Source organism: Corvus cornix, chromosome 2, assembly GCF_000738735.6.
Source record: "Corvus cornix cornix isolate S_Up_H32 chromosome 2, ASM73873v5, whole genome shotgun sequence".
Lineage (NCBI taxonomy): Eukaryota > Metazoa > Chordata > Aves > Passeriformes > Corvidae > Corvus > Corvus cornix.
The window spans coordinates 111,469,822-111,494,618 of NC_046333.1; the positions used below are offsets into that span (position 1 = coordinate 111,469,822).

Genomic DNA, 24,797 nt, shown 5'->3' on the forward strand with positions numbered 1-24,797 from the left:
GCCGGGGCTCCCCTCGGCCCCGCCCCCGGTGCTCCCCCGCCACGTGACCGGGACGCGGCGCCGCGCCGGGGGCGATGCCCGGCGGGAAGGTACCGGCGGCGGCGGCGGGACGGGAGGAGAAGGCTCTCGGCCGGGCCGGGGAGCGCTGCCCCGCAGGGCCCGAGCCGTGGCGCTCCCTGGGCTCTTCGCGGTGGCCTTGCCGTGCGCTCCGGCCGCCGGCCAGCCGCGCCTCCCGGCCCGCTGCGAGGGGCGCGGGGGTGGGTGTTGGTGGTGGCGGCGGCAAAGCAGCAGCCGCCGCGCTGTCCCCTCGCTGCCCTTTCATATCCGGCTCCAAGGCGATACTTGTGTTGGGGACCCGCCACGCTGGAACGCGGGGCGGTGACCCGGGCCTTTCCCCGCGTTCCTGGCGTGCGCGGTTGCGCAACACCGACAGTGAGATCCGTCGTGGCACAGCTGCACCGAAGGGAGAGGGGAGCTCGGCCTTGCTACATGGCAGTCGGGGAAAAAGTGCAGGGAGAGTAAAACTCGAGAGGAAAAGAGAATTGTGGGAATTGGCAGGATTGATATTGTTTTGAGGAGCTTCGCCTCCCTGTCTGGGAGTGGAGGGAGGAGAAGCGCCCGTGCTGGTTTTCGGTCCCTTTCCTTTGGTAATTTGCTTGGTTCCCCGCAGAGTGGCAATTAGGATGTGCTGCCTCTGATTACCCGTGCTTAGCCTAATATTGAGGTACTGCTGAAAGTGGGACTGCAAGTGTTGTTTGATCTATAGAGTTGACAAATGACAGATCTGGTTCCTAAAAATTTTGTCTGTACTGGTCTGAATGTCCAACCGCTTTTTAAATATAAGCACATTTAAAATAAATTTTAATGGAAGAAAATGTCAACAGCAAGTTTAAGAATAACCTACTATACTTCACATAAATTACCTTGTCATATTGACACTTTACATGTTTTCTTCTAAAAGGTTTTAAGTTCTTGACTAGTGAAAAAATGCACACTTAACTGAAACAAGATTTAACCAAGTCTTGTTGCAATGTGATGACAGCTTGCGATAATAGTAGCTCCTTTTGCTGGCAAAGATAATGTTCTTTGTTGCTTTATGAATGAAAACTTGCACTGGTCAAGGGCAAATAAAGCACTCCTCCCCGCTTGCTGCCTATTTATTAAACTGATTAAAAACCCATGCCATAAGATGTAACAAAAATGTATGATACTGTTATTGTATCCTAAGCATTTTGGATAACCTAATTTTGTGTAATCTTTACTAAAATACGTCTGCTTTGATAGATTGCAGAGTTCTCTCTAACTACTCTGCACTAGTTGTTAATACAAAGTGTACTTCAGTAGTATTCTTATTCCATGAGAGTTTTTTGTTCAATGTAAGCATATAATAATTTATACTCTTGCTTAAAAAAGGATGTATAGGCTAAAAAATCCTGACATTCAAATGGTAATCTAATATATCTCGGTATAAGTCGATGAGAATAGTCTTTCATTTACTGTAGCAAAAATCATGCGCATGAAGAAAGGTTTTGAAAGAGTGTTTTAAAAATTTTGGTCTCACACATCAATAGCAATGGGAAAAGTATATTGAGATTTTAATTTGGTTTTAGTATTTCTTTACCATGTGCATACTGAGAGTGGAAGGAGGTAGGGTATGGCATGTTATCATTGCTATCATTGACTGTGATCATACAGTATAGGGTTTTTTTTAATGAATGATTACAACTTGATGAGGACCTTTCTAGGGACCATGCGTGTTCTTGCAAATCATCTTTGGAAAATATGCATACTGATTTTCATAGGAGTAAACAAATAATCTTGGCTGGAAAAAAATACAACTATAGGTTTAAGCCTGAAAACTATTTAAATCTCCACTTGAGTGTTTATAGTGAAGGCTGTTTTCTTGTTAAATTACAACTTTACTTTCTATCTCGGCACTTAAACCAGTAATTAGACTTTCAAAAGCTCTGTATCAGGAATGCTGATTTTTGCTGAGGATGGGATGCCTGTTGTGAAAGTCAGTTTTGTACTATCTTAAAATTGGACTTTAGAAAGCCAAGACAAGTTAAAGTGGTTTTAGTTCATGAGTACTTTTATATGAAGCCTAGGAGAACAAAGGTGAAAGATGAGGGTGGCTGTTGGTCGGTGTTTCATATTTGTGTACTTTTATGTGATTGTTCTCTTCACTTTTTTTTTTAAAAAACACAAAAAGTCTTTGGAAACTAGAGCTGTGATTTTCAATATTTTTTCATTCTGCTCTCTTCAGGAAGAATACAACAGTTGTATTTAAATACTTTTGAGTGCTGTTTAAGTGATGTCACTGACTTTTGGATTTGCAAGCCAGTAGCTGGAGTAGTTTGTGTAGTGAAACATTTAATTACTAGTTTTGTCCTTCAGCTTATGTTGCTTTTTTGTGTTAGAGAAAGTGATGTGTCAAAGAAATGCCACTTGCATATGGGGTAAATAATATATTGGGTCATGTGTTCTGGGGGTTCTTCCCGTGGTTTTTGCAACAACTCTGAGGAAGTGGGATTGTCTGGAGTGTAAAGGGCTTGTAGGGAGTAGCCTTTGAGCATGTGGTCCCAGTGACTTCATACAGGCTGTTTCTGGGTAACAAGTCCTGGCCATAAGTAACTACACAGATCGGTTGAGTGGAGATGTTCTAGACAGGAACATCTATTTAAAAATCAAATCCAACACCCCGGCCCCATACTTGCAGTAGTCTGTTGTATAATCACTATGCATATTCACTGTTTTTTCAGGGTGTGCCTCCCTTTTCCTTACACCTGCACCCTGGTAGGCTGACTTACCTTTATCTCACTGGAAATAACTAAAGGAGTAATGGGATAAGGGTTGCTTGCCATGCCTTTTGTGAGGGGGGCTTGGTCCTAATTCCACTAACGCCAACAGGAGTAACTCAATTTTTTTTTTCACTCATTTAGAAGGAACTACTCCAGAGACAAAATGCAATGCTTTTGTGAACAGAGGTCATGGCAATTTATATATGAGGTAGCCATCCTAGCCTTCCCCTTTTTAACTCTAAATTTCAGAGGTCATATTTTGGTTTCTGACACCCTACGCAATTTACAAGGTTCTTTGTCTGACTCTGGTTTGTCATAAATCTTGGTTTTATGATGTACGCCAGGGCTACATGCTTTAGCTCTTTTGAGCCTGATTTGGTGATTTTTTAAAAAATTCCAGTACCTTGTTTCTATACACTTCATGAATTCCTTTAATAAATTACACAAGTTATTTTTTGTGTGCCCCATTTTTCTTTTAGATTAAAAGAAAAACATGGTTAACCTTGTGACTCAAGATTAAAAGAACTCACAGTTGTTGCTGCATTTCTCTGGGAACAGCACAGTCTTCAGATTAGCTTCATTATAAATATTTATTCCTGAGAAGTAAGTTTCTTAAAATGTTCATTTCTCTGCTGCATTGAAGCAGGCTGGAGCAGAAGCAAAGAGCCTTTAAAACTTGCCATTTCTGCATGCCAGCAGATGTATTCCTGTGGCAGAAGTCCTTGGACACCACACTCTGTGGCAAGGTGGCTTTGCAGGGGAAGGGTGACAGTGCTGTCCCCAGCATTGGCACTGTCCCACCATGTCTGAAGGCAAAGAGCCAAACAGAGTCCCTGCAGGCTGCTCTCAGCTCCCTTGCACCTGCTCCCAGACCCTCTCAGTAACTGTGGATTGAAGCTGTAGGTCCAGTTTCTCGAATTCACATCAGATATTTACATGGAGAGATATAAATTGACAAGGAGTTTGGGATGGGGTACTTGTCTTTAAGGTTTCTTTTTTTTTTCCCATTTTTTAAGGTGATGTAGGATGTGGGAAATGGTGGCAAGATATTTGTATTGAAAGCACAGAACTCAAAGCCACTGCTGTCAATATCAACAATCATAAGTCCTTCTCTTTTGCTTCCTTCCAAGTGGTGTCTGCCAGAAATTTGCAGTAGCTGAGGAATGTTTCATGTAAAGGATATATTTCTTTACTTTTTTGGTTTGGGACTTCGGGGACCGTTTTCAGGTTTTCTCAGTGGTTGTAGTGGCTATAAATTTCTGTGTGGTGGTAGCAGAAACTCTCAGATGTTCTTGAATCTGGGGAGCAGGATACATGGTGAAACAAAGCTAATTAACCAGAATTGTCAGTAGTACTGATGGTTCTTCAGGTTGTAATTAAGTTGTCATGGTGTCAAGCAGCTGCTGGAGTGGTCCCACTGATCCTTGTATCCTTTCTGCTGCTGTGCCAGCTGTAGGTAACAAGTCCTTCTTCCCAAAGAAGTTTTCTGACAGTTTGGTTCATCACTGCTGTGTCTGCACTGAGTCTGACGAGTGCCAAGTGCTTGAAAAGAAGAGGAGGAAGAGGGGACTCCAGTTGTTTCTGGTTTGTCATGGAACCACCTGCCCTGAGACAGCTCTGTAGTGCTGCTCTGAAAACTTGAGCAGCCCTGCCTTTATTCCAGATAAGGAAGTGCAGAATTAAATAAAACTCCTGCTGTTAAGTCATTAATTATGAAAAGTCTTTCTGCCTGTCACAGTCATGACTGTCCAGTACTCTGAATTTCAGTTGTTTAAGTCACTTCCAGTGCAACTTCTCATTGCACTCTAAATAGAAGTGTAACCATCTAAGCATAAACCCAGCTATTTGTTCTACTCAGTCTGCTTTTTTAACCTTGTGGCCTGTAAACATATGCTTTCTGCTTGCACCCCAACCCTTCTTACTTAGGGAGAGGGAGCTAACATGTAGCCTTTATCCGGCTGATTTTTATATGGTGTTCCCATCCCAAATCTTGGCAATTGTGCAGCAGTGGCCATGTCTCAGCTGCCACGTTCTGCTGTTGAGCCCCTGCCTCTTATGTCACACTCTTTCTTTGCTCCGTTGGTATTGCACAGCACAGAGAAATTGAGGTTTGCTGTCTGTCAGGAAATGTCATGATTTTAATAACATGATGAGAGACTTAATAGAGAGTAACTCCCTAGTTCTATGTTTATCAAGCTTCCTAACAATAGAACTACATTACAAAGCCTGTTTCATGCAACTCTTTGTGCATGCAATTAGGTGCATTTCTTTTTCACTTATTTGCAACCATTTCTGCTTTTAACTGACCATCAAAAGTGGTATGCTGTAAACTTGCTTGCAAGCTGTGGTGCTGCTGTTGGCACAGACATGTATTCCTCAAAACTGGAGTGTCCCATTCAAGAAATAAGCTCAGATGAACTGTATTTGATACTGTAAGTCTTTGTCTGCAAAATGTATGTCACAAAATCTTCTAGAGGCTGCAAAACCGGTCATATAAGGAAGACTCCCAGCACTAAGGTTAAAAACCATCAGAAGCACTTGCCAAGAGGATAGCCCAATGTAGAGGTTCCTGTCTAAGCACTCTGGAAATCGAGGCTTGGGCCAGCAGCTTCACTGGGAGAGAAGCAGTGTTTAAATTCTCTTTGTGTTGTAACGTTAACCTTTTTTGTTAAACTGCTGTAGTTTCCTTACTTGACATCGTGTCCTTTCTGAAGTGCTGGTGATTCCAGACTTAATACCACATTGGATTCGAGGCTGTACTTTTCATATATCTGTGGGAGCAGTTATGGGGACAGTTTGACTTTGGTGATAATGAGTAGTTACTTCGAGGTGTAAATACTCCCGGCACTTTTGGAAGAGGCTCTTAGCAGGGTCAGCTACCATCAGTGGAAATGCAAAGCGAGTTTGTTTTGCTCTGTCTTCTTAACATGCACAGCAGGACTGTGTGACTGGAGGGGCGAAGTAAGATGCTGCTCCCTGTACTGGGAGCTGCTTGTTTCATTCTCAAGAGCACTGAAAAAAAACCTATGGAAAGCAAAGACGCACTGCCATTTACAAAACGGACAAAAAGTGCCAAATGCTTGTGCTCTCAAGCACATGGTGTGGTTCTTGGGGCTGTGCAGTGCCAAGATTTGGGCTTTTATGATGCTTCTGGGTCCCTTCCAAATCAGGATATTCTGTGATTCTACTTTTTGGGGTTTTTTTGTTGCCCATATGTTTGACACATATGTTACAGTCCTGATTGACCAGCCTGGTGGAAAATGTGTGTGCTGATTAACTTAACTTTGGAGTAATAATTATTTATAGGTAGGAACTTGCTTGAGAGAAAGTATATCAGAAGAAGACAGAAATACTCAGACAGATGATGTAGTCAGCGTTTTCTAAGATAAGTTTCAGTAGCATAGCAGGATAAGATGTTTATCATACTCAAGTTCAATTTCTGTGTATAAACTGGTGTTGAGTCTGAGAGATAGCTTTGGATGTCATAACAGGCAATTCTCTTATCTTCAGCTATTTTCAGATATTACAATCTCTTGCATGAAATTGGCACTGGGTGCTAATCAGCATCCTGTTTCATGACTTATCTAATAATTCAAAGGACTTCCGGCATCCCGTGTAACGGGAAGGCAACATTTTTGGTGGGGAAATGGTTATGAAAATAAATGTAATTCTTACAGCTGAAAGAGTCTGGGGTGGTTTTTTTTTGGTTGGTTGGTTATTTTTTAATGGTGAACTGTATAGTGATACCTAGTTTAACCTCCTGCATATACTAAATGAAATCGGATTAAATGCAACTTTGAAGGCATTATTTGGTTAAAGTGTATTTTACTGAGCTGTTCCTGTGTACTATAATATTTTCAGCTTCATTGAGCAGCTGTGAGGTACTACGAGATGTAACTTAGACCAACAGAAAGTGTACTTATCAAAAATTTAATTTACTCCTGACGTTGGTGGTGACGTTATTTAGTGCTACGTAAAAGATCCTTGCAAATATTTGAGACTTTTTTTTCCCGAGCTCATTAAAAATTGGAATTTGTTTGTAAACATTCAGAAAATACATGGGGTGATCTAGATTAAGTAAATTTAACTTGAAATTGATTATGTCTACACAGAGTTTTTGATGGGTTTGTTTTTCCTTTCTCTAGCGGAAGAGACTTTGGAGTGCAGAATGCATACCATTCCCAGATGAGACACCCCTACGTCTGAAAAAATCAAATGTCAGGACATCAGTGTCTGCTGCTTCGATTTCCAATGCGTGGCTTAGGTGTGGGGATGGTTTTCAGAGCACTTCAGTGCTGGAGGTAAAGTGCTGCCTCAGTGATGTAACAAAGAGATGCAAACTGACAGTGGATTTCCATGCTTGACTGAATAAGATGTTGCCTTTTTTTTGGTATTGTTGCCAAACTAACAGCATATTGTTGCAACTGTCAAAATAGACAAAAAATGGCAAGCACAGTTACATAAGGACATTGTCTTAACTTGTTAGTGTAACTTGCTGAGCATATGTTAATATGTTGTCTTCTAGATAGCACTTATCACTTAGAAAATTTCAATAATACACTAAAGGATGCAAAAGTAATTTGACATTTGGGATGGAGTGCTACATTTTCTAAAAAATATGGAATAAAAATACTGTAGTATGCATCTGAAGATTTTTTGCTAGACCTAAATAATGTATTTGCAATAGTGAATTAAGCATAGAAAGTCTTGCTCCATCATGAACAGAGATGTTCAGCCAGCTCTGAATGGGAAGTGTTTTGTGCTGACCCAGGCTGCTTTTCTGTTTCTTCTTCTGGTACTGAGCAGCCACAGTGTTGCATATCTTGTGGGATATACTAAAATCAGAGACAGGGCGACCAAGTACTTCTTTCTGAACCTTTCAATAGGGCATATCCTTTATCAAGCATGTTGTTACTGCCCGCTTTTGACATTTTAGTGCTGAAAATACTGCCTCTTGTTCTTCTTAAGGGAGAGTCACATGTGATTTCTGTCATAGTCACAGAAAGTTTGTATTTTCCAAATCTATAAGAATTCAGATTTTATGTTACTGTTGTCATGCTTTAATACCTCATTATATTACAATCTTGTAAAAGATTTAAAAATTAATTTGAAATTGTTCTGCTGTGGTGGGTGAATAATGACAGCTTTGAATATATTGATACATGTTCAAATTATTTTTAATATCTCAGTGATTAAATCTCTCTCCATGTCTCTTTTTAATACAGTCTCAGAGGCCTTCTAATAAGAAATCCAGGATTAAGAAGCGTCTTGGACCACTGTTAACATCTGCTGAAAGTGCATCTAGTATGTTTTGATTATTTCATGTTAACATTGTCAGAATATTGTTACTTTGTTTTGTCCTACACTAGGGTAGAAGTTGGCTCAAAATACTGGTTGCTTCCTTCTGTTACTGTAATTAGAAGCTAATTCTGATAAGACGCTCAGTCTCTTGCTGTTGTGGTTGGGCTCTTCTATTCACCTGGAGTGCCAGAAATTTATTCTGCAAAGCTGCAGGCACTCAGCTATTGCTTTTGAACAGGTGAAAGAAGCATCACTAATGCTGTATATGGTGTGTATTACAACAAGGATAGGATATTTAAATCTTTCACATTTTTATCAAGAGGGAATGAAAAATAGCCCTTAGCTGTGTAGATCGAGGGTGAAATTATTCTGTCTTCTTCTAGACAGACAAGCAGGCATGAGAGAACACATTTTGTAAATATGAGCAATAGATAGAAAAAAAGAATTTTGTCAACCTCCTGCTTTTACAGGCTTCTGTATGCCTTGGAGTTGCTTAATATTGTCATTAAAAAAAAGAACTCTAGGGAGAATAAAGAGGAGGAGGACTTACTGACTCTTTCTAGTTCTTTCCTTTTTTTTTTTGAGCACAGAGGAAAGGAAAGAAAGAGGGGGTGGTATTCTTCAGTCTGTATTTCTGCTTGCTCCAGCAGTTGTGCTGCTTCTGTTGGATGTAAGTAGGTGACCTACTGGGCACTTTTTTTTACCTTTTGTGGTTCTAGCTTTTCTAGATTTCTAAGAGCCACCTCTCTGTATTGCAGGAGGAGATGTGGTTGTGTTTCTCTCTTCTGGGCCCATCTGCCTAATTCCAAATCCCCAATAATTGTCTAAATTCCCTTTTACTTATAAAATTTTAGTAGTGATATGAAGTGGGAAGTTCTGCCTTCCTATGATTCCTCGTTCTGTATGCTCCATGCTAAGTATGAATCCTTTCCTCCTTGCTTTATTAAAAATGATTCAGGAAGGTATTTTGAATTAAAATGTCTTACTTCAGAAGCACAACAGCTTTTCTTTGTAACACCTGAGAAGGTTTGTTTTTTTTTCTCTCAGGAGAAAACTGGAGAGTAATCTCTACTGATAGAATACTTTTATTCCTTTGTTATTCATTGCATAAAGTCAGAGAGCTCCCAAACCCAGAATTCTAAGGACAGTCTTTCTTTAAACCACTTAGCATTTCACAAGGGTACACGTGGGGGAGTGGAGGAGTGTTAGGACTGTGTGTAGGGGGACTAAATGTCAGACAGTCATGACTTGTCCTCACTCGGCTGAAGGACACAGTGGTAGCCTCATTGTATAAAATGAAGTGTTAGCATTTGTCATGGAGAACTAAACTGAAAATAATGCATGTATGTGTAAGAAATGCATGTGAGTTAATGCTTCAGTATTAATCTCTGATGTGTAGTAGCAGACTTGATAATTTTGCCCATTAAAAAGTAGTGCAGTTTAATTTGTAATATTTTAAATTCAACAAAATTGCATTTCAATATAACAATATAACACTTTGCAATGCTTTTTCATAGGAGCTGCTGCTGCTGAAAGCTCTAAGGAAGCTGAGGACATAATATGGACCTCTAGTGGCAGTGATTTTTCAGATGATGAAAATAAAACATTGGTTCCAAGGTTGCACAGCAAAAAAAGTGAAGCTTCCAAAACAGAGGAATCACCTAGCACACATGATTTATTGTTAGAGGACAGAAGTAGTGAAGGTAAGTTGAAGTGCATGATTTAACAAGAAACCTTCTGTCAATTTAAGGTGGTAATGAAAATATTCTTGAGGTCATCCTGACAAAATTACATGATCCATTCCTATTTTGGTTGAATATTCTTGAGGTCATTCTGACAAAATTACATGATCCATTCCTATTTTGGTTAAATCAGTTGGACGGGATTTTTTTCCTTAAATTTCATCTGGGTATAGAGTAAGCTCTTAGTAAAAATTATATACAGAAATTTTAAACCTTGGAGTAAAGGAGCACAGTTGTCTGCATCTGCTGACTAGATATGGCAGACTTTGCAGCTGCAGATACCATCATCTTCTGTGGCATGCATTTTCATTTTGAAACACAGTACTCCTTGCTTCCCCTGTTAGCTGCACTGTGTGAACAGCCATGAGTTTAGTTCTTAGAACTTCCTTTCTAATTGATGGAGCAGGAAATGACACCGGGAAGAGGAATTGATTTAAAAGTGCAGCTGAAGACAGAAAAAGCTTTGGTTGTGTGCTCTATTATATGTGTTAATTAGGATAATGTATAAGTTGCATTAGAACTTGTTAGGAAGTCTTTCCAATGTAAAAAATAAGTTAGGTTAACTTTGTATTACTCCTGCTTGGTCTGAAATATTGCAGTTAGACTGGATCCTGGATGTCTGGCAAAGCATTCAAACACTGCTCTGAGCTAAGCAAATGGATTGACTGATGACTTTTTGTTTCGTGCGTGACACTGGTTAAATATGTTCCTTAGATTTAAAACAAAACTGCAAAATGTTCCTCCTTTCATCTATGTTTTTACCACCTATATAACACTGTCACTGACATATCTGATGGTTATCTTTTGTAATTCCTAGTCATTTTATTCTTTTTCAAAAGGAAGGACTGTTCATTTTCTAAACTGCAATCTGTTGCTGACTTACCATTAATATAATTCACTTGTCCCCTGCAGGTATATCCTGCAGGTTTTAATCTTTCTCTCTTTTTTTTTTTTTTTTAAGAGACAATACACAGACTTTTTTTAATCTTGTAAGATAGCAAAATTTGGTTTCTCTGTGTAGTTGAAGAAACCCTGATGTGTTATGTATCTGCTTGAAGGTTACTGAGAAAATCCAATAATTGTCATATTTTTGGGTTTAGAAGAAAAATATCTTGAAAGCAATGGGGAGTAGAAGGACTGTAATTTCCATGTTTTTTGAAGCGACCATCATATACACTGATTTTAGCATTGTACATAGTGTGCCTCTGTGTGTGCATATATAGGTACAGTTGTAGGTGTGGCCACAGTAGGTGAAAAGGTATTTTTAAAAGAGATGTTCCCTTTCATGTGAAGTTCACTTTAAGAGGCACAGCGTCAGTACTTCAGTGTGACAGGATAAAACGGACTGCCTTTTATTTTTTCAAGGAATTGATACTGTTGTCACAAGGTGCATGCAACTTGTCACACAGCTTCTAGAGGAACCTCTTTGTGCTATCTGGTTGCTGATGCCTGTGTTTAAAATTTCTGATGAAGCTTCCTCATAGTCAGAAACAGAAATGCATTCGTGTGTGTAAAAGGAGGCAATGCTACAGCTGTGTGTTTATTTTTCTGGGTGACTTCAGAGTTTGGAAGTTGGATGTAGAAACTAGTGATTTAGATTATAGTGGCACTGCCAAGTACAGAAGGTGGTGCCACAGTTCCAGGGGTATGTACAGATGCCTGGAGCATTGTGCAGGTGCCTCCTTTCTCTGCTGCCTCTCCACTATACATGACTATTCCAGTGTTAGAAATATGACATTTACAAAGCAAAAAAAGCAACCCCTCAAAAAGCTTTCACCCCTTCTTCGAACATGCTCATTTGTACAAAACACATTGAAATTATCTCTCTCAGTACCTTGTACCTAAAGGGTGATGAGGGTGCTACCACAGCTCAGGTTTCCATGGCCTTCAGTAGATCCTTGGAGTTACAGATGGGCTTTTGGAGTTGCATTAAATATCATGTGGTCATGGGGATGGTGGAAGGAAAAGTTCTGCATTTCTGTCTGCATCTCTTTGTTTATTGCTGTTGAATTGTGAGTTTGTTTGGGGCTTTTTTATTTGTTGTTTTTTTAGCTCCATCTTTTGTTATGCCTGTTTCTATTAATTTGTCATCAGCAATTCTCTCTTTGCTGTGCTTAGAGATTTGATTTGCAGACCTGTATATTCAGGCATAGTGTTCTAGGAGGTGACCATTTCAACTAGTTTTGTCATTCCTCTGTGAGGGTTACCACTAATAGCAGATGTTAGTTAACACTGTTTAAGGCATTTGCTTAGAACAGTTAATTCTGAACAAATATGCTTGGAAAATCCAATGCAACTGGGCAAAAAAGCCCCCTAACTAAACCATGGGAAAATTGATATTAACTAAACTACAAAGAGCACACTACCTACCTATGCAGTTAAATGTACTACCTCTTTGCAGACAATACTTTGAAATCTTTTTTGTATGTATGTAATTTTTATCTTTCTTCAGAGGACATTTTCTCCTAGTAGGATTTAGCTTTTATGAGACACAAAATACTTAAAGATCAGTTGAACATAAGTAAAAAATAATGTTGCAATTCTTCTCCCAAGTTCAGGATAGCTGTAGTATTATTCTCACTTCATGCTTATAATAGATGGTGATTAAGAAAAACTCTTTTTACCAATATTCTATTTTAGATGAATTGGAGCTCATCGACTGGGAGAAGGATACTGATTCCACCGATAAGTGTGATGGGTCAGAAAAAGAGGACAGCTCACTAGAGATATCAGACTCGGACTCTTGCACAAATACTAGTTCTCTGCCTGTCAAAGAGGAGAGTGATGAGCTTTGTAAGGTGAGAAACCATTCCAAGTCTAAGAAAAAAACCTGCTGCTATAATTATGGAATATATTCATATTTGTTTGCATTTGAATTGGGGGAATTTGGGGATTTTGCTTATCTTATCTTTTCAGAAAGAATTCTGTACACAAGAACTTCAAGGCACTTTCTTTGACTGCCAACCCTCAAGACCAAGCCCCTTACACAGAGCTTGGTAGTGTGGTCACTGAATCACAGGATGACTGAGGTGGGAAGGCACCTCTGGAGAATGCCTAGTCAAACCCCTCTGCTCACAGCAGGCTTGAACAGCTGGCTGTTCAAGGCTGTGTCTGGTTCAGTTTTGAGTATCTCCAAGAGCAGAGACTCCACAACTTCTCTGGGCAACATGTGCCAGTGCTCGGTCACCCTTGCAGTAAAGCAGCTTGTTCTTATATTAAAATTGAATTTCTTATATTTCAATGTGTGTGCAAAAAGTCATCAAGTTGGTGGGTTTCTCACCAGAGATGTGATCTTTCGGACTTTCTACAGTCCCTGGCTGCCAGTGACAAATTGGTGCCCAAATTTCCTGTCGTGTGGTGGGTGTGAGACCATATCCTGTTCCTCTTTAGTACTTTGAAATTGTGACTATCTAAAATTCCAGGTACTGGGAATAGAGCATGATGAGGTAGAGGACTATATGCAGGACTCCCTTCTCAGTAATGAGGATTGCAAAGCTCCAGAAAGGGAAGGCAGTAGGAACTGAATTTTACTAGCTAAAATGTGGTAGCTACTTTTCTTTACTGCAGAAAATGTAAGTTTATTTCAAAAGAAGGCATTCTGTGTCAACTCTAGATCTTTAATTAGTATCTTACAGTGAAATGACCTGTGTGAAAAGACTTGAGATGTGACAGTACCCTGGGCCAAAGGAACATTTGAAATGGGCTGCCCACGGTCAGTGTCCCTGGAGGTGTCCAAGCACAGACTGGACGTGGCGCTTAGTGCCGTGGTCTGGTTGACATGGTGGTGTTTGTTCAAAGGTTGGACTCGATTGATCTCAGAGGTCTTTTCCAACCTGACTGACTGTGATTTACCCTCTCTCTGGTGCTGGGGGCTGGTGCCGCACCAGGGAGCCCCGCGCCGGCAGCGCTCCCCGGAGTGTGGCGGAGAAGCCCCAGCCGGGGCGGGCAGAGCGGAGCGGCCGGGCTGTGACCCCCCATGAGGAGCCCAGCCGGGGGAGAAGGGGCAGCGCTCGCCTGGCAGCCGGGAAACACCGGCCGGAGGAGGTGTGGGTGTCGGAGCGGCGGGAGCAGCCGGGATCCGTGCTGGAGCAGCCCGGCAGAGGGCACCGCAGGCCCGGGAACCTCGGCCCGCGGGGGCCATGGGCACGGGGACTCGTTTATGTATCGGTGCGGTATTAAAATGCTCACGAGTGAGTGCCGATGGAGTGTGATAGGACGTCCTGCTCGCACAGGAGGGAGAGCAGCCTCCAGTTTCCCAGGAATCAGCCCCATCGCAGGGTCCTGCTGCTTTGCCGGGGCTGGAGGGTGGGACGGGTCTGCGGCCCCTCGCTACAGGAAAGACATTGAGGTGCTGGAGCGAGTCCAGGGGAGGGCAGTGGAGCTGGGCAAGGGTCTGGAGCACAAGTCTTACGATGAGCGGCTGAGGGAGCTGGGGGTGTTTATCCTGCAGAAAAGTGGGGACCTCATCACTATCTACAGCTGCCTGTGAAAGGAGGCTGCAGCCAAATGGGGTTGGCCTCTTCTCCCAGGCGACAAGTGAGGGGACAAACTTAGCGTCAAGCTGTGCCAGGGGAGGCTCAGGTTGGACTTCAGGAAGAATTTATTCACAGAAAAAGTGATCAGACATTGGAATGGGCTGCCCAGGGAGGTGGTGGAGTCACCACCCCTGAAGGTGTTTAAGGAAAAACTGGATGTGGCACCTAGTGCAGGGGTCTACTTGAACATGGTAGTGTTTTGTCATAGGTTGGATTTGATGATCTTTGAGGTCTTTTCCGATCTAATTGATTCTGTGAAGCAGCAGGTCTGGCTGTGGCAACACATGTGACCGGCTCTTGTTGGGCTCCTGTGGGTGTCAGTCCCACTCTAGTGTCTGTAGCTCAGAGTTCAGCAAGGGTTAGCCAAGTGTTTTCAGGTTTTGAAGAATTTACTTTATATAGCCTAAGTCCCAGGCTGCAGTGTCAGAAGAGACTACACACTCTGCATAAAGCTGTGGAAACAGAACTGAGATTTATGCAAGTGGTAAAAGTTGTCCTGTTTTTATTACACCAGTGTGACTGATCCCAGTGTACATGGAAAGTTGGATAAATGTTATGAGACACGTTCATATTACTAAATGATGCTCATGAGAGGGTTTTTGGGATGCAACCATACTGTAATAAAAAGTTTTTAAATCTAACCAGAATAGTTATGCTAGTACAAAAGATGCTGGTGCATTGGGAGTCTCAAGTTGTCTCTACAGATTTCCCCTTCCCCCATCCTAGCTGGAGTGCCACCGTGTGGGAATTTTGCTGGATGGTCACCTTCACCAGAAAACTTTCTTCTGGGAATTCAGTGTATGCAGGAGGGTAAATCCCCAGTGATTGCTCTGCCTGTTGCAGTCTTTGTTTTGCTTTACTTCGAATATGCTGTTTTCTGGGGAAAAAACTGCTAGAAAAAAACTGCAGGCAAGCCGAGAGGTTTCCAAGAGAGAACAGAAAAGTACTATTCACTATAGGAGGTCATTTGCTGTATGGGTATTCTTTAGAAAGGCCTGTTAATTTTGTGGCCTAGTTCATGGTGAGGGAAGGGGAAAAAAAGCCAAATGTTGATATATCATCATTTTTGTGGTATTTACTAAATATCTAGAATCTAATGGAGTGTGTGGATAATCAAAAGACCATGAAATTTATTTTACCCCACTTCAAAATATGCCAAATACCAAGAGGTTCTGGAGGTTTAGGATTACTGCCAAAATATCTTTATGGTAGTATTTACTCTTGCTAGGAGTGTATTAGGTTTCTACTGGGAAATCTCAGAAGATTGATAACTATGGCTTCCCCCCTCCTTATATCTAATTTAAAAATTGCTTCTATTTGGTGATAATTAACTGCATAGAAAAGCTTCACGTATTGTTTTGGTTGGAAGATAAGACTCTTGCTTATCTGTAGGCTGTGAAGCTGCAGTCACGATTCAGTTTATGTTCCAAGTCCCTGTGCTGTGTCTTTCCTATCAGCTATCCACTTCTGATGTGTAAAGCTGCTTGATAGAGGATAATGAGGAAGGCAAGTTGAAGCTGGCCTTGTGGGGAGCAGCTAATTTTTGTCTTCAGTTCAGAATTTTTGAAGAAAGTATGTGCAAGATATGACAGGGCCATGCTTTACTTTCCTTTGGCTGTTTTTAAGGGATGAGAGAGTTGTTTTATGCTAGCTTTCATTTGACCTATAAGTGGTTGAATTTTTGCTTAAGATGATGCAGGACAAAGATCTGACAAGGTGATCCCAGATGGTTGTATTCTTACAGTTCTTGACTTCTAGTTGCTAGTGGTGGATACCTAAGGGAACTCTTTTCTTGGAGAACATGGTACTAAAATAGAGATTAACCATTAATGTTAGTTTTTCAGCATACATGTTTTCCAGAAGAGCACAGTGTAATCACTTCAAAATTGAAAAACTCCATATTTTTATGCATTGATAGTGACCACTTTTTGCCAAACTTCTGAACAGACTTTTTGTCTCATGAGCTGAAGTTCCATGTTTTGTAAGAACTGCTTATCTATTAATTATTTTTAACTTATAATATTTAAATGCTAGTAATTAATTGAAAACGTGTGTTCCTGTTGGTAAATCCCTCTCTTCTTCCATACTACCTCTGAAACTGGGAACTTCCTCTGGCCCAGTGCACTGGGATGCATCATCTTCCCCACGTGAGCCCTTCCTCAAAACACTTAATCCCTTAAAGTAGGCCAGCACTTTTATGGAGTATGTAATTTTGGTATCTTACAAGAGTATGGTCTTTTCTTTGTGTCCTGTGTGTTAAATTCACTTTATCAGTTTCTGATGGGTAGTCAGATTTGCTTGGTTTACATGTGGAACAAGTGAGGTATATCCCAGAATGGTGTGAGGAATTAGTCTTACGTATTTGCTATGTAGCATGAATAAAGCTTAACTGGTTACAGCAGGTCCTCTTTATTGCACAGCACACTAATAAGTGCAGTAGATACTTGTCTGCTGATCTTAACTTCTGTTTGGGTGAAAATTCATCCAAAAGTCACATGGTTAAGAGCTTGTTCCCTTTAAATCTTAGAACCATTGAATGGTTTGTGTTGGAACGAAAATTAAAGGTCATCCAGTTCCAAACCCCTGTCATGGTCAGGGATACCATTCACTAGACCAGATTTCTCAAAGCTCCATCCAGCCTGGCTTTGAACACTTCCAGAGGTGGGACACCCACAATTTCTCTAGGCAACTTGTTCCAGTGTCTTACCACCCTGATAGTAAAGATTTTCTCCCTAATACCTAATCTAAAGGTGCCCTCATTCAGTTTGAAGCCATTCCCCTTTTGTCCTACTGTCTTACTGCTGTAAGAAATCCCTCTCTGGCTCTCTCATAGGCCCTTGGTAGGGACTGGAATACATAGAGAGTGGTAATATCCCCAAACTATTATGCTGAATGAAGATAGACGACTGAAAAAGAGATTTGCTGTATGTTACGTGTTTCAAAACTCTTTAATAAATCCCTATCACATTCTCAGCTCTCTATTGTGCTGCAGTCTGTGTGCCCTGACAGTGGGCAATCTGATGTGATAACTGAATATTGTGCAAAAATTATTTTAATGTTGTGCAAAAGGTTTATTTTGGGGTTTTCCCCTGAGTGAAGAACACTTTATTTTAGAAGTCCTTCCTGCATGGATATATGTAGGTCTGTGTCTTTTACCTGAGGCCTTCTGATCTTTCAAATTGAGGTTCATTCAGTTGCTTAGTTCGTGGATTTATTACTGTCTTAACTTGGCTTAAAAAAAAACCCCTCAAAACAAATTCTGTCCTTCTGTGGCATTACATTGAGGGGGATTCAACATACTTCATGAAATTCTGAAGAGGTCACTTAAAAGATGAGCAGGCCAAGACTTGCTGTTATTTCTGGACTTGCTTTTGTGTCCTGGCTTTCTTGATCCATTATAATGGTAATTATAACTAACATTGGCTTGGTAATTAGAATTGAGTCTAGAACTATTGTTGTGTAACAGAATTTAAAACAGGTTATCTCAAGGTAGGGAATCATTATTATGGCAAATGGAATTTGTGTCATCCTGTCAGACTGATGACTTAACACGGATAAAGGGTGATGATATGACCATGTTATTGCAAGCACTTTTGTCAGTTCATTACTGAAGGAAGTGTATTAGAATATACACAAAATACCCACAAGCTTACAATTATTTTTAAATATGTACTTTATGGAATAATTCAGATTGGAAACAACTTCCAAGATTTCTTCAGTCAACCTGCACAAGGCAGTCTGAGCTGCAAGGTCAAACAAGGTTGCTTAGGGCTTTATCTAGTTGGATCCTGGAAAACTTGAAGGATGAAGATAGCATAACCGGTCTGGGCAGCATCCTTCTCCCTTCCCTGTCTCTCTCCGTGTCTTTCCAAAAACAGGAACCTTACTTTTCTGGGTAGAACTGGTCTCTTCTAGCAGGGCTCTTCAGCTGGGCCTTTTAGGCAAGACCTACAGATCAGCAGATTGCAAGTCAGTAGTGGCACAGAAAGAGACACCTTTTGCATTCATACCTGCAAGGTGGAAGGATTTATACCTGAATTACCAGACAAAACTGAACCTGTGCATTTGCTGCTTTCTGCTGCATCTCATCAGCAGGGATGTCTCTGCATCTTCTGATACAGGAATCAAGCCTTGAAGCTTTTTTCCTTAGTCACAGACAATATTCCCCTCTCAACTTTGTTTCCGTGATTTAGTCAGATTATCAGAATAGGAAACAGGATGTTTCTGGGTGTGCTGTAGCTATTTGTATTATAACTAGCTTTTTTTCAGTCTGTAGTTAAACAATTACCCCATTAAGTTTAAAACAGGACTGACTACACTAGTTCAGCTAATACCTAACTGGCTCAGATGTTTCTTGCTGTGATAGTTTGAATTATCTTGGGAATAGTTTTCTTTATAATTCTGGGACTCAGGGGTTCAAATGTCAGTGTGACCGAATTGGTTCATTATCCTCCTCAAGAAGGACACAGTCATATGAATGTCTTGATGCATGTTATGTGTACTTTTGGTGGTGTAACAATGCCTGAAGTCTGTGATGCCCATTTTGAAGGAAGCATCTTTGATCACCGTTGTCATACTTACAGGTGCTTTTGTAGGTGGTCCAGTGTCACTGAGGTTGCTGTGCTTCTTTGTGCCTAGTTTGTGAAATTCCTGGATGACTTATTAATTTAGTGGAGACTTGTGTACCATGTTCTGGATGTATGAAATCTGATGGATTACAGCACCTATGACAGTGACGTAAACAGACTTTAGACTTTGCTGCCATGAGCTGTCATTCCCAGAGTGTATTTTTATGTTGTTTGAAGCACCAGGCTGTTTGTGAATGCTAATCCAACCCCTCTGCTTTGTTTAACTTAAGGCTTCAGCTGAGCCCCATATTCTTTCTTACACAGCTCTGGAGAGCAACATCTTTAAGTGCAGCTGACAGCATTGCTATCTTTGTATCCATGTATTGAATGTCCCTCTCTTTGTGGTCTTCCCACATCCTCCCCAAGTCTGCCTGGTGTTTTAAACAAGATTCAAGAGGCCTGTGTTCGCTTTCCTGCAGCTGCATGCCACACAGGGCATCTGCATTTCCTCAGGTCTGGCACCTCTCTGGAGCATGGCTCCTGACAGCACCACAGCGGATCTTCAGGAGTAACAGGGACAAGCAAAGCAGTATCTGTTTGCCCTGTCAGGGCCTTGAGCTCCATCTAAAGAGATGAAGCATGGAAAGAGGGTCTCGTCTGTCTCTTGTTGGTAGCTTGCCTGGTGCTGCAGCAGAAGATGCTACAGGGACGAGCAGAGCATGCACTGCCTGGAGTACAGTGCTCTCCTTTGAAAAGAGAGAGAGGATAAAGCCAGGGGAATTAACAACATTAATAGGAAGTTAAAGACTTTTGTCTTGCTGGTTTCCTCACCTCTGATGAGGCTTTTTGTTGTTTGCTATTATGGATAATTTGCTAATAGTTTTGCTGTCTGCAAAGAGTCGTGAGCACAGTGAGAAAGCTGCTGCGCTTTGCTTTGTCTGACTTTGTCTTCCAAACTGTCTCAGGAGTCTTCAGGATAAATTGGAATAGAGATTGATTTGAATTTGTTGGAAATCCTTTTTGAAGGAAATGGTGGAAGAGAACTTTAGTGGGATACATAGGACCAGTCTTAATAATTTCTCTTTCTTACAAACATGCTTTCTAAATACTGTTATTCTGGAAGGAGACCTGAACAGAGTAGATTGGCTAATGGCTCGAATTCTCTTAAAGCCTTTGGTTCAGTCTTTCTTGTGAGTTGTCACTTTGCTTTAAAAATAATTTTATGATCTTTTAGTGGCTGGTTCTGTCACCAATTTTGTCAGTTCATGGTGTCAGGAGAGGGACCTAATATATTGGGGAAAGTAAAATTCTCTTTTACTACCAAGGATGTTTGTTACACCCAGTTGTGGAAAAAAAAAAAAATCATTGCATGTCATTTTAAGGTTCCTAGTGCAGTTGCAGTTTCCATCTTTCCACAAGTGAATCTTACTGGTGTTGAGGTTTGTGCCAGCAGTATAAGAAAGGCATGCATATGTCTATCTCAAAAAAAGTGCATGTGTAATATTGCCTATAAAATGGCTTTAAAGTGAAAATAAGACACGTAAATGTCCAAGGTCATCCAACTCCTGGTAGAACAAGTAAAGCATGAGGTGTGCCAAAGTCATCCAACTATCTGTGTATTTAGGCTTCATCTTCTAAAGAGTTTCTTGTCAATATTCACCAAAACAGAAACGTTCCTTTTGTAGTATGGGTTAGTGTGTAGCAGCTCTTTGTAGAACCTACTGAATTGTGAAGATCTAGAAGTAAATTTAGACTATCTTAGAAAACACAGGAAGACCAAAGTTTAGAAAGTATTCTAAACTAACCTCAGGGTTATTAAATACCCCTGAGGTTTTTCCAGTGTGTTTCTCTTTAATGGATGAAGCTCCCTCCATATCTATATATGGAAGAAGGCAGTTATGTGGGGTTTTGTTTTGTGGTTGATTTGGTTTTTTTTTAAGTCATGGCACTGTATCTTTAGCTTGTAAAGAATGCAGTTTGATAGTATGGCATGGGGAACATGACTTTTGTTCCTAGCTCCCATTACAGTGTGGAAGTGTGTTGGATAGATAAGAGAAGAATAAAGGGGGGCAGAACAAATGGAATAAAACTGAGAATATGTATAGTAGAACTTGAGAAGTATGGAGGTATGAAATGATGTTGGGCAAGGGGTTGACTTTCTTGGGGACAATAAGAAGGAACTGGGATGGTGTGAAGATGCAATGCCTCTCATATCCAGTTTGTCAGGGTCTGTGTCATGTTCTGTGATAAACAGTTTCTATACAAACGTCTGAATCATCTGTAGATGACAATTCAGATTTACAGTTCTTTTGTTATCAGGATACTCGTGTTCCAGACTAACAACCCTGGTGACTGATTAACCCTTTCTGTGGAGATGATCTCTAACTTCATAGCTGTAATATGGAGTATTAAAGTATGTTAAAGAGGATTTTTCATGCTCTGTAGGAATCTGTTAGCACACTCTTGTGTATAGGCCAGCTGCAGACAATCCTGCTCCATCCCTTATTATCCCCTTTATGATAGCACTATCTGCCTTCAGACGAGGGCAACAGCCTTGACTACCTGCTGGTTTTATCTTTGTCCTCGATCTCTCTGGAAATATGCTATGAAATTGTTACTTCATATGATATCTTCCCCACTACTCACAACTTTAGCCGAGCTTTGTTATTCCAACTTCCTGGAGACACGGAGAAGCTGTTGCACATGGCTGTTGATTCACTGCTCAGTCTCAGCACAGTGGCATTCTTTTTGACTCTGTCCCAGTCATTCTCCTCCCACTCTGTCTCTTCTTCCCAGCAGTCACTATTTCATTCACTTGTCCCCATTCACCTTCACCTGGCCATTGTTTGGTGTCAGTTCACTGGTTCTGTCTTGCCTAATACAACATTTTAGTCCTGTACCACCAAGTACTCTCATCTGATTGCAGCTCTGTAGAAACACTGATTGTGGAAAACCTGTTGCTGTTTTGCAGACACCGTGACACCTTCCTGTGCATGGGAAAGGGAACACTGAAGCTAAGTGAGAAAACCAGACTAGAACTGTCTGCTTGTGAAGGCAAACATGGTGGGCAGGGCAGCTTCATCCTGACCTAAATAGTCATGTATGAGAAGGGTTGAGGTTTGTTCTGGGTTTTAAATACTGTGAAAGGCTGCTAGAAACACCACAACTTTAAGAATCCCTTAAGTTTGCACACAAATTGTACTTGTGGATAGTAGTTTTGGCCTTTCCATTCACAAGAAAAAAGGCGCAGTGGAACTTGAAAAGCTTCAGAGTAAGTTGGTATGAGCAAAAAGTTCTATAGACTAGAAATCTTCAACCTCATAAAGAGATTGCTGTGGAGAAGGCATGAAAGAAACCCATGCCTCATAAATAGATAAGAAGTAAACAAAATGACTGGGTACTGTCTAGTGCTAGGAGGCATTGAGTGAAACTAGCAGGTTGATTCAACATTAAAACGGAGTTGATTCATCCCACCATACGAACTGCTGAACTCCCTGTCACAGGATGATACGGATGCTGAAAGATTATATGGATTCAAGACTAACTGGACAAACTCAAGGAAGACAAGACAAATCTGTTAAGAATTAAATACAAAGATCTTTCCTCTAGTTGTAGCCACAAACTGGAATCAGGAAAACTCTTCTGTGGCAACACTGCTGCATGCTTGTCCTGTTTTAAACTCTTCCCTAAACATCTGACATTAATCATAGTTGGAGACAAAAGTAAGGGGGTAAAATGATCCTTGGTAGACTCCCCTACAGCTGTTCCCACGTTTGTGTGCTGTGGGCTTTTCAGCATGTATGAGTTTTGTCCTTTTTACCATTGCCACCCTCGGTGCTTCCAATGCAGAGCAATTGAGAAGTCACATACCAAAAGACAATGTTGCAAATGAGTCTCCACTTGGTCAGTGCAGTGGATACCCTTCATAGCTGTAGTTCTCTACCACCTGCTGCTCTATGTGGCTTCTGCAGGGTGTTCTTTCACGTAGTTTAGTTTGTGCTTACCTCATGTTTTTAATAAAGCTTTCTGTACAAACATAGGGAAGGAGAGGAGCTTTTGAGACAGCATAGATTTTGTAGAGGGCGATGGCTCTAGCCAGACTTGTCTAGAGAAGAATTTCGTTTCCCTGGAGTGAGCTTCACAGACTAAGTTTCTTTAATTTTCTTGATTGGGTGAGGGAGAAGTGCAAAGGTAAGTCTGGGCTTTTTTGTTTGGTTTTTTTTTTAATTGAAATCTTTAATTTTTATGACTAATTGGAAAAGCACTATGTTGGGTTTTTTAAAACATAAACATTTGTTGAAGTACATTGAAGCATCATGAAAGTAAAAAAAATAATTGGTGTTGCCGAGTTGCGAATCTGGTATGTTCGAGTAATAATGTGATTTGTCTTGGATATGAAGCACTTCAGTATCTTTTAGAATGGGAGAACAGTATAACTATTTGTATAAAAAGAATAAATAAATATCCCAATCTAATAATGCATTATCTGTTTAAAGGCAGAATTAGAAAAAATACCTTTTTTTGGTGACAGTTGCAGATAAAGCATCATGTTGCCTTTTGGCCTGTTCTTTGCAGAGTTGTACAGAGAAAAGAATTAACAATATTATGGACAGTAATATAACAGTTTTACATGGCTGCTTGGAAAACCAGATTATATAGCTGTATACCAGGACACTTTACAGAAGCTTTGACTTACTTATTCCTCCTTTACAGAATTCAGAAGATTCACCCTTAAAATGTGAGATATTTGTGGTGTGTTGGAAGGACATAAGAGTTTTTTTATGGTGTTTGTTTACTGGTTTGGAAAGGAAGGGCCAAAGCAGCTCTTTGGACTAAGATACTGCCATCAGCCTCAGTCTGTAGTAATTGGAGGAGGAGGAGGAGAAGAGAAAGAGCTATATTTTCTCTTAAATAGTTTATGGGTGGAATGTTGGATTAAAAAATACCAGGTTAAGTAGACTTTTTGAAGGGTACAAATTTAGGACGAGGAAAATAAAATAGGACATAATTGCTACTCTCATGGCTAAAAAGCAATGAGCCGGACAATAGATAAGACTGTCACTTTAAACAACAACAAAACCAATGTTTTTACATGAAACAAGTCTGAAATAAGTGCCAGGAGGGTGATTATTCCCCTCTACTTTGTAACCTTTATATGCACTTGAGTCTAGTTTTCCTATGCAAACAGTAGAGCTAGGTTTGTTCCTTATGTTATTTTAGACTTGCGGCTTACATTGCTTACAATTTAAAGATTCTGTGATGCTTTTCTCATATGTAAAAGCATTTCATTGTTAAAAACTTATCACTACCCACAGCAGTTATGGAGGAAAAAAGTAGTTAAGCGGGCATCAGAACAGGGCAGAGAATTTTTTTTTTCTTTTTGTATGGCTTTACAATTTTAGATAAATGCTTCCCATACATATTGATGGCTTCTCAAATCTAATGAACTCAGAGGAAAAATCTGTGGCAAAATCTCTGGTTTGGTTTCTTCAGTGTTAAAAAAAAAAAGAAAGAAAACCTGAATGTATTAGTCCTGTTGATAATGAAGATGTTGAGTTGATTCATCACTTTAATAAGTCTAAGTGAAAAATATTGCACATATCTCCTTGGTGGATCATCCTTGTGGATGCTGAGTATAAATATTTAAGTTATCATAGCTCATTTTGTTCAGAGGTAAGTGGAAGAAATCATAACTTGGGAAATAATGGAAAGTAAATAGTGGAAATATAACGCAAAGGAAGACTAGAACATGATTTTATGTAGAATTGGAAGGCAGCATCACCTCTGTGTCACATTTCTGTGGTACAACTTACTTTTTGAAGGCAGGAATGACAGTAAGATTTGAGGGGG

At 40.5% G+C, this 24,797-nt stretch overlaps 1 protein-coding gene across 2 annotated transcripts in view; it reads left to right on the forward strand.

Annotated features, from left to right (window-relative positions):
* Positions 1–24,797, forward strand: part of SPIDR (scaffold protein involved in DNA repair) — a 195,854-nt gene continuing 171,057 nt past the window's right edge. For both annotated transcript variants that reach the window (XM_039549214.1, XM_039549215.1), the window contains exons 1-5: positions 1–89; positions 6,947–7,102; positions 8,027–8,105; positions 9,620–9,805; positions 12,485–12,642. In XM_039549214.1, coding sequence (XP_039405148.1) covers positions 75–89; positions 6,947–7,102; positions 8,027–8,105; positions 9,620–9,805; positions 12,485–12,642 — 594 coding nt within the window. In that variant the 5' untranslated portion in view covers positions 1–74. The remainder of the gene's footprint in view (positions 90–6,946; positions 7,103–8,026; positions 8,106–9,619; positions 9,806–12,484; positions 12,643–24,797) is intronic.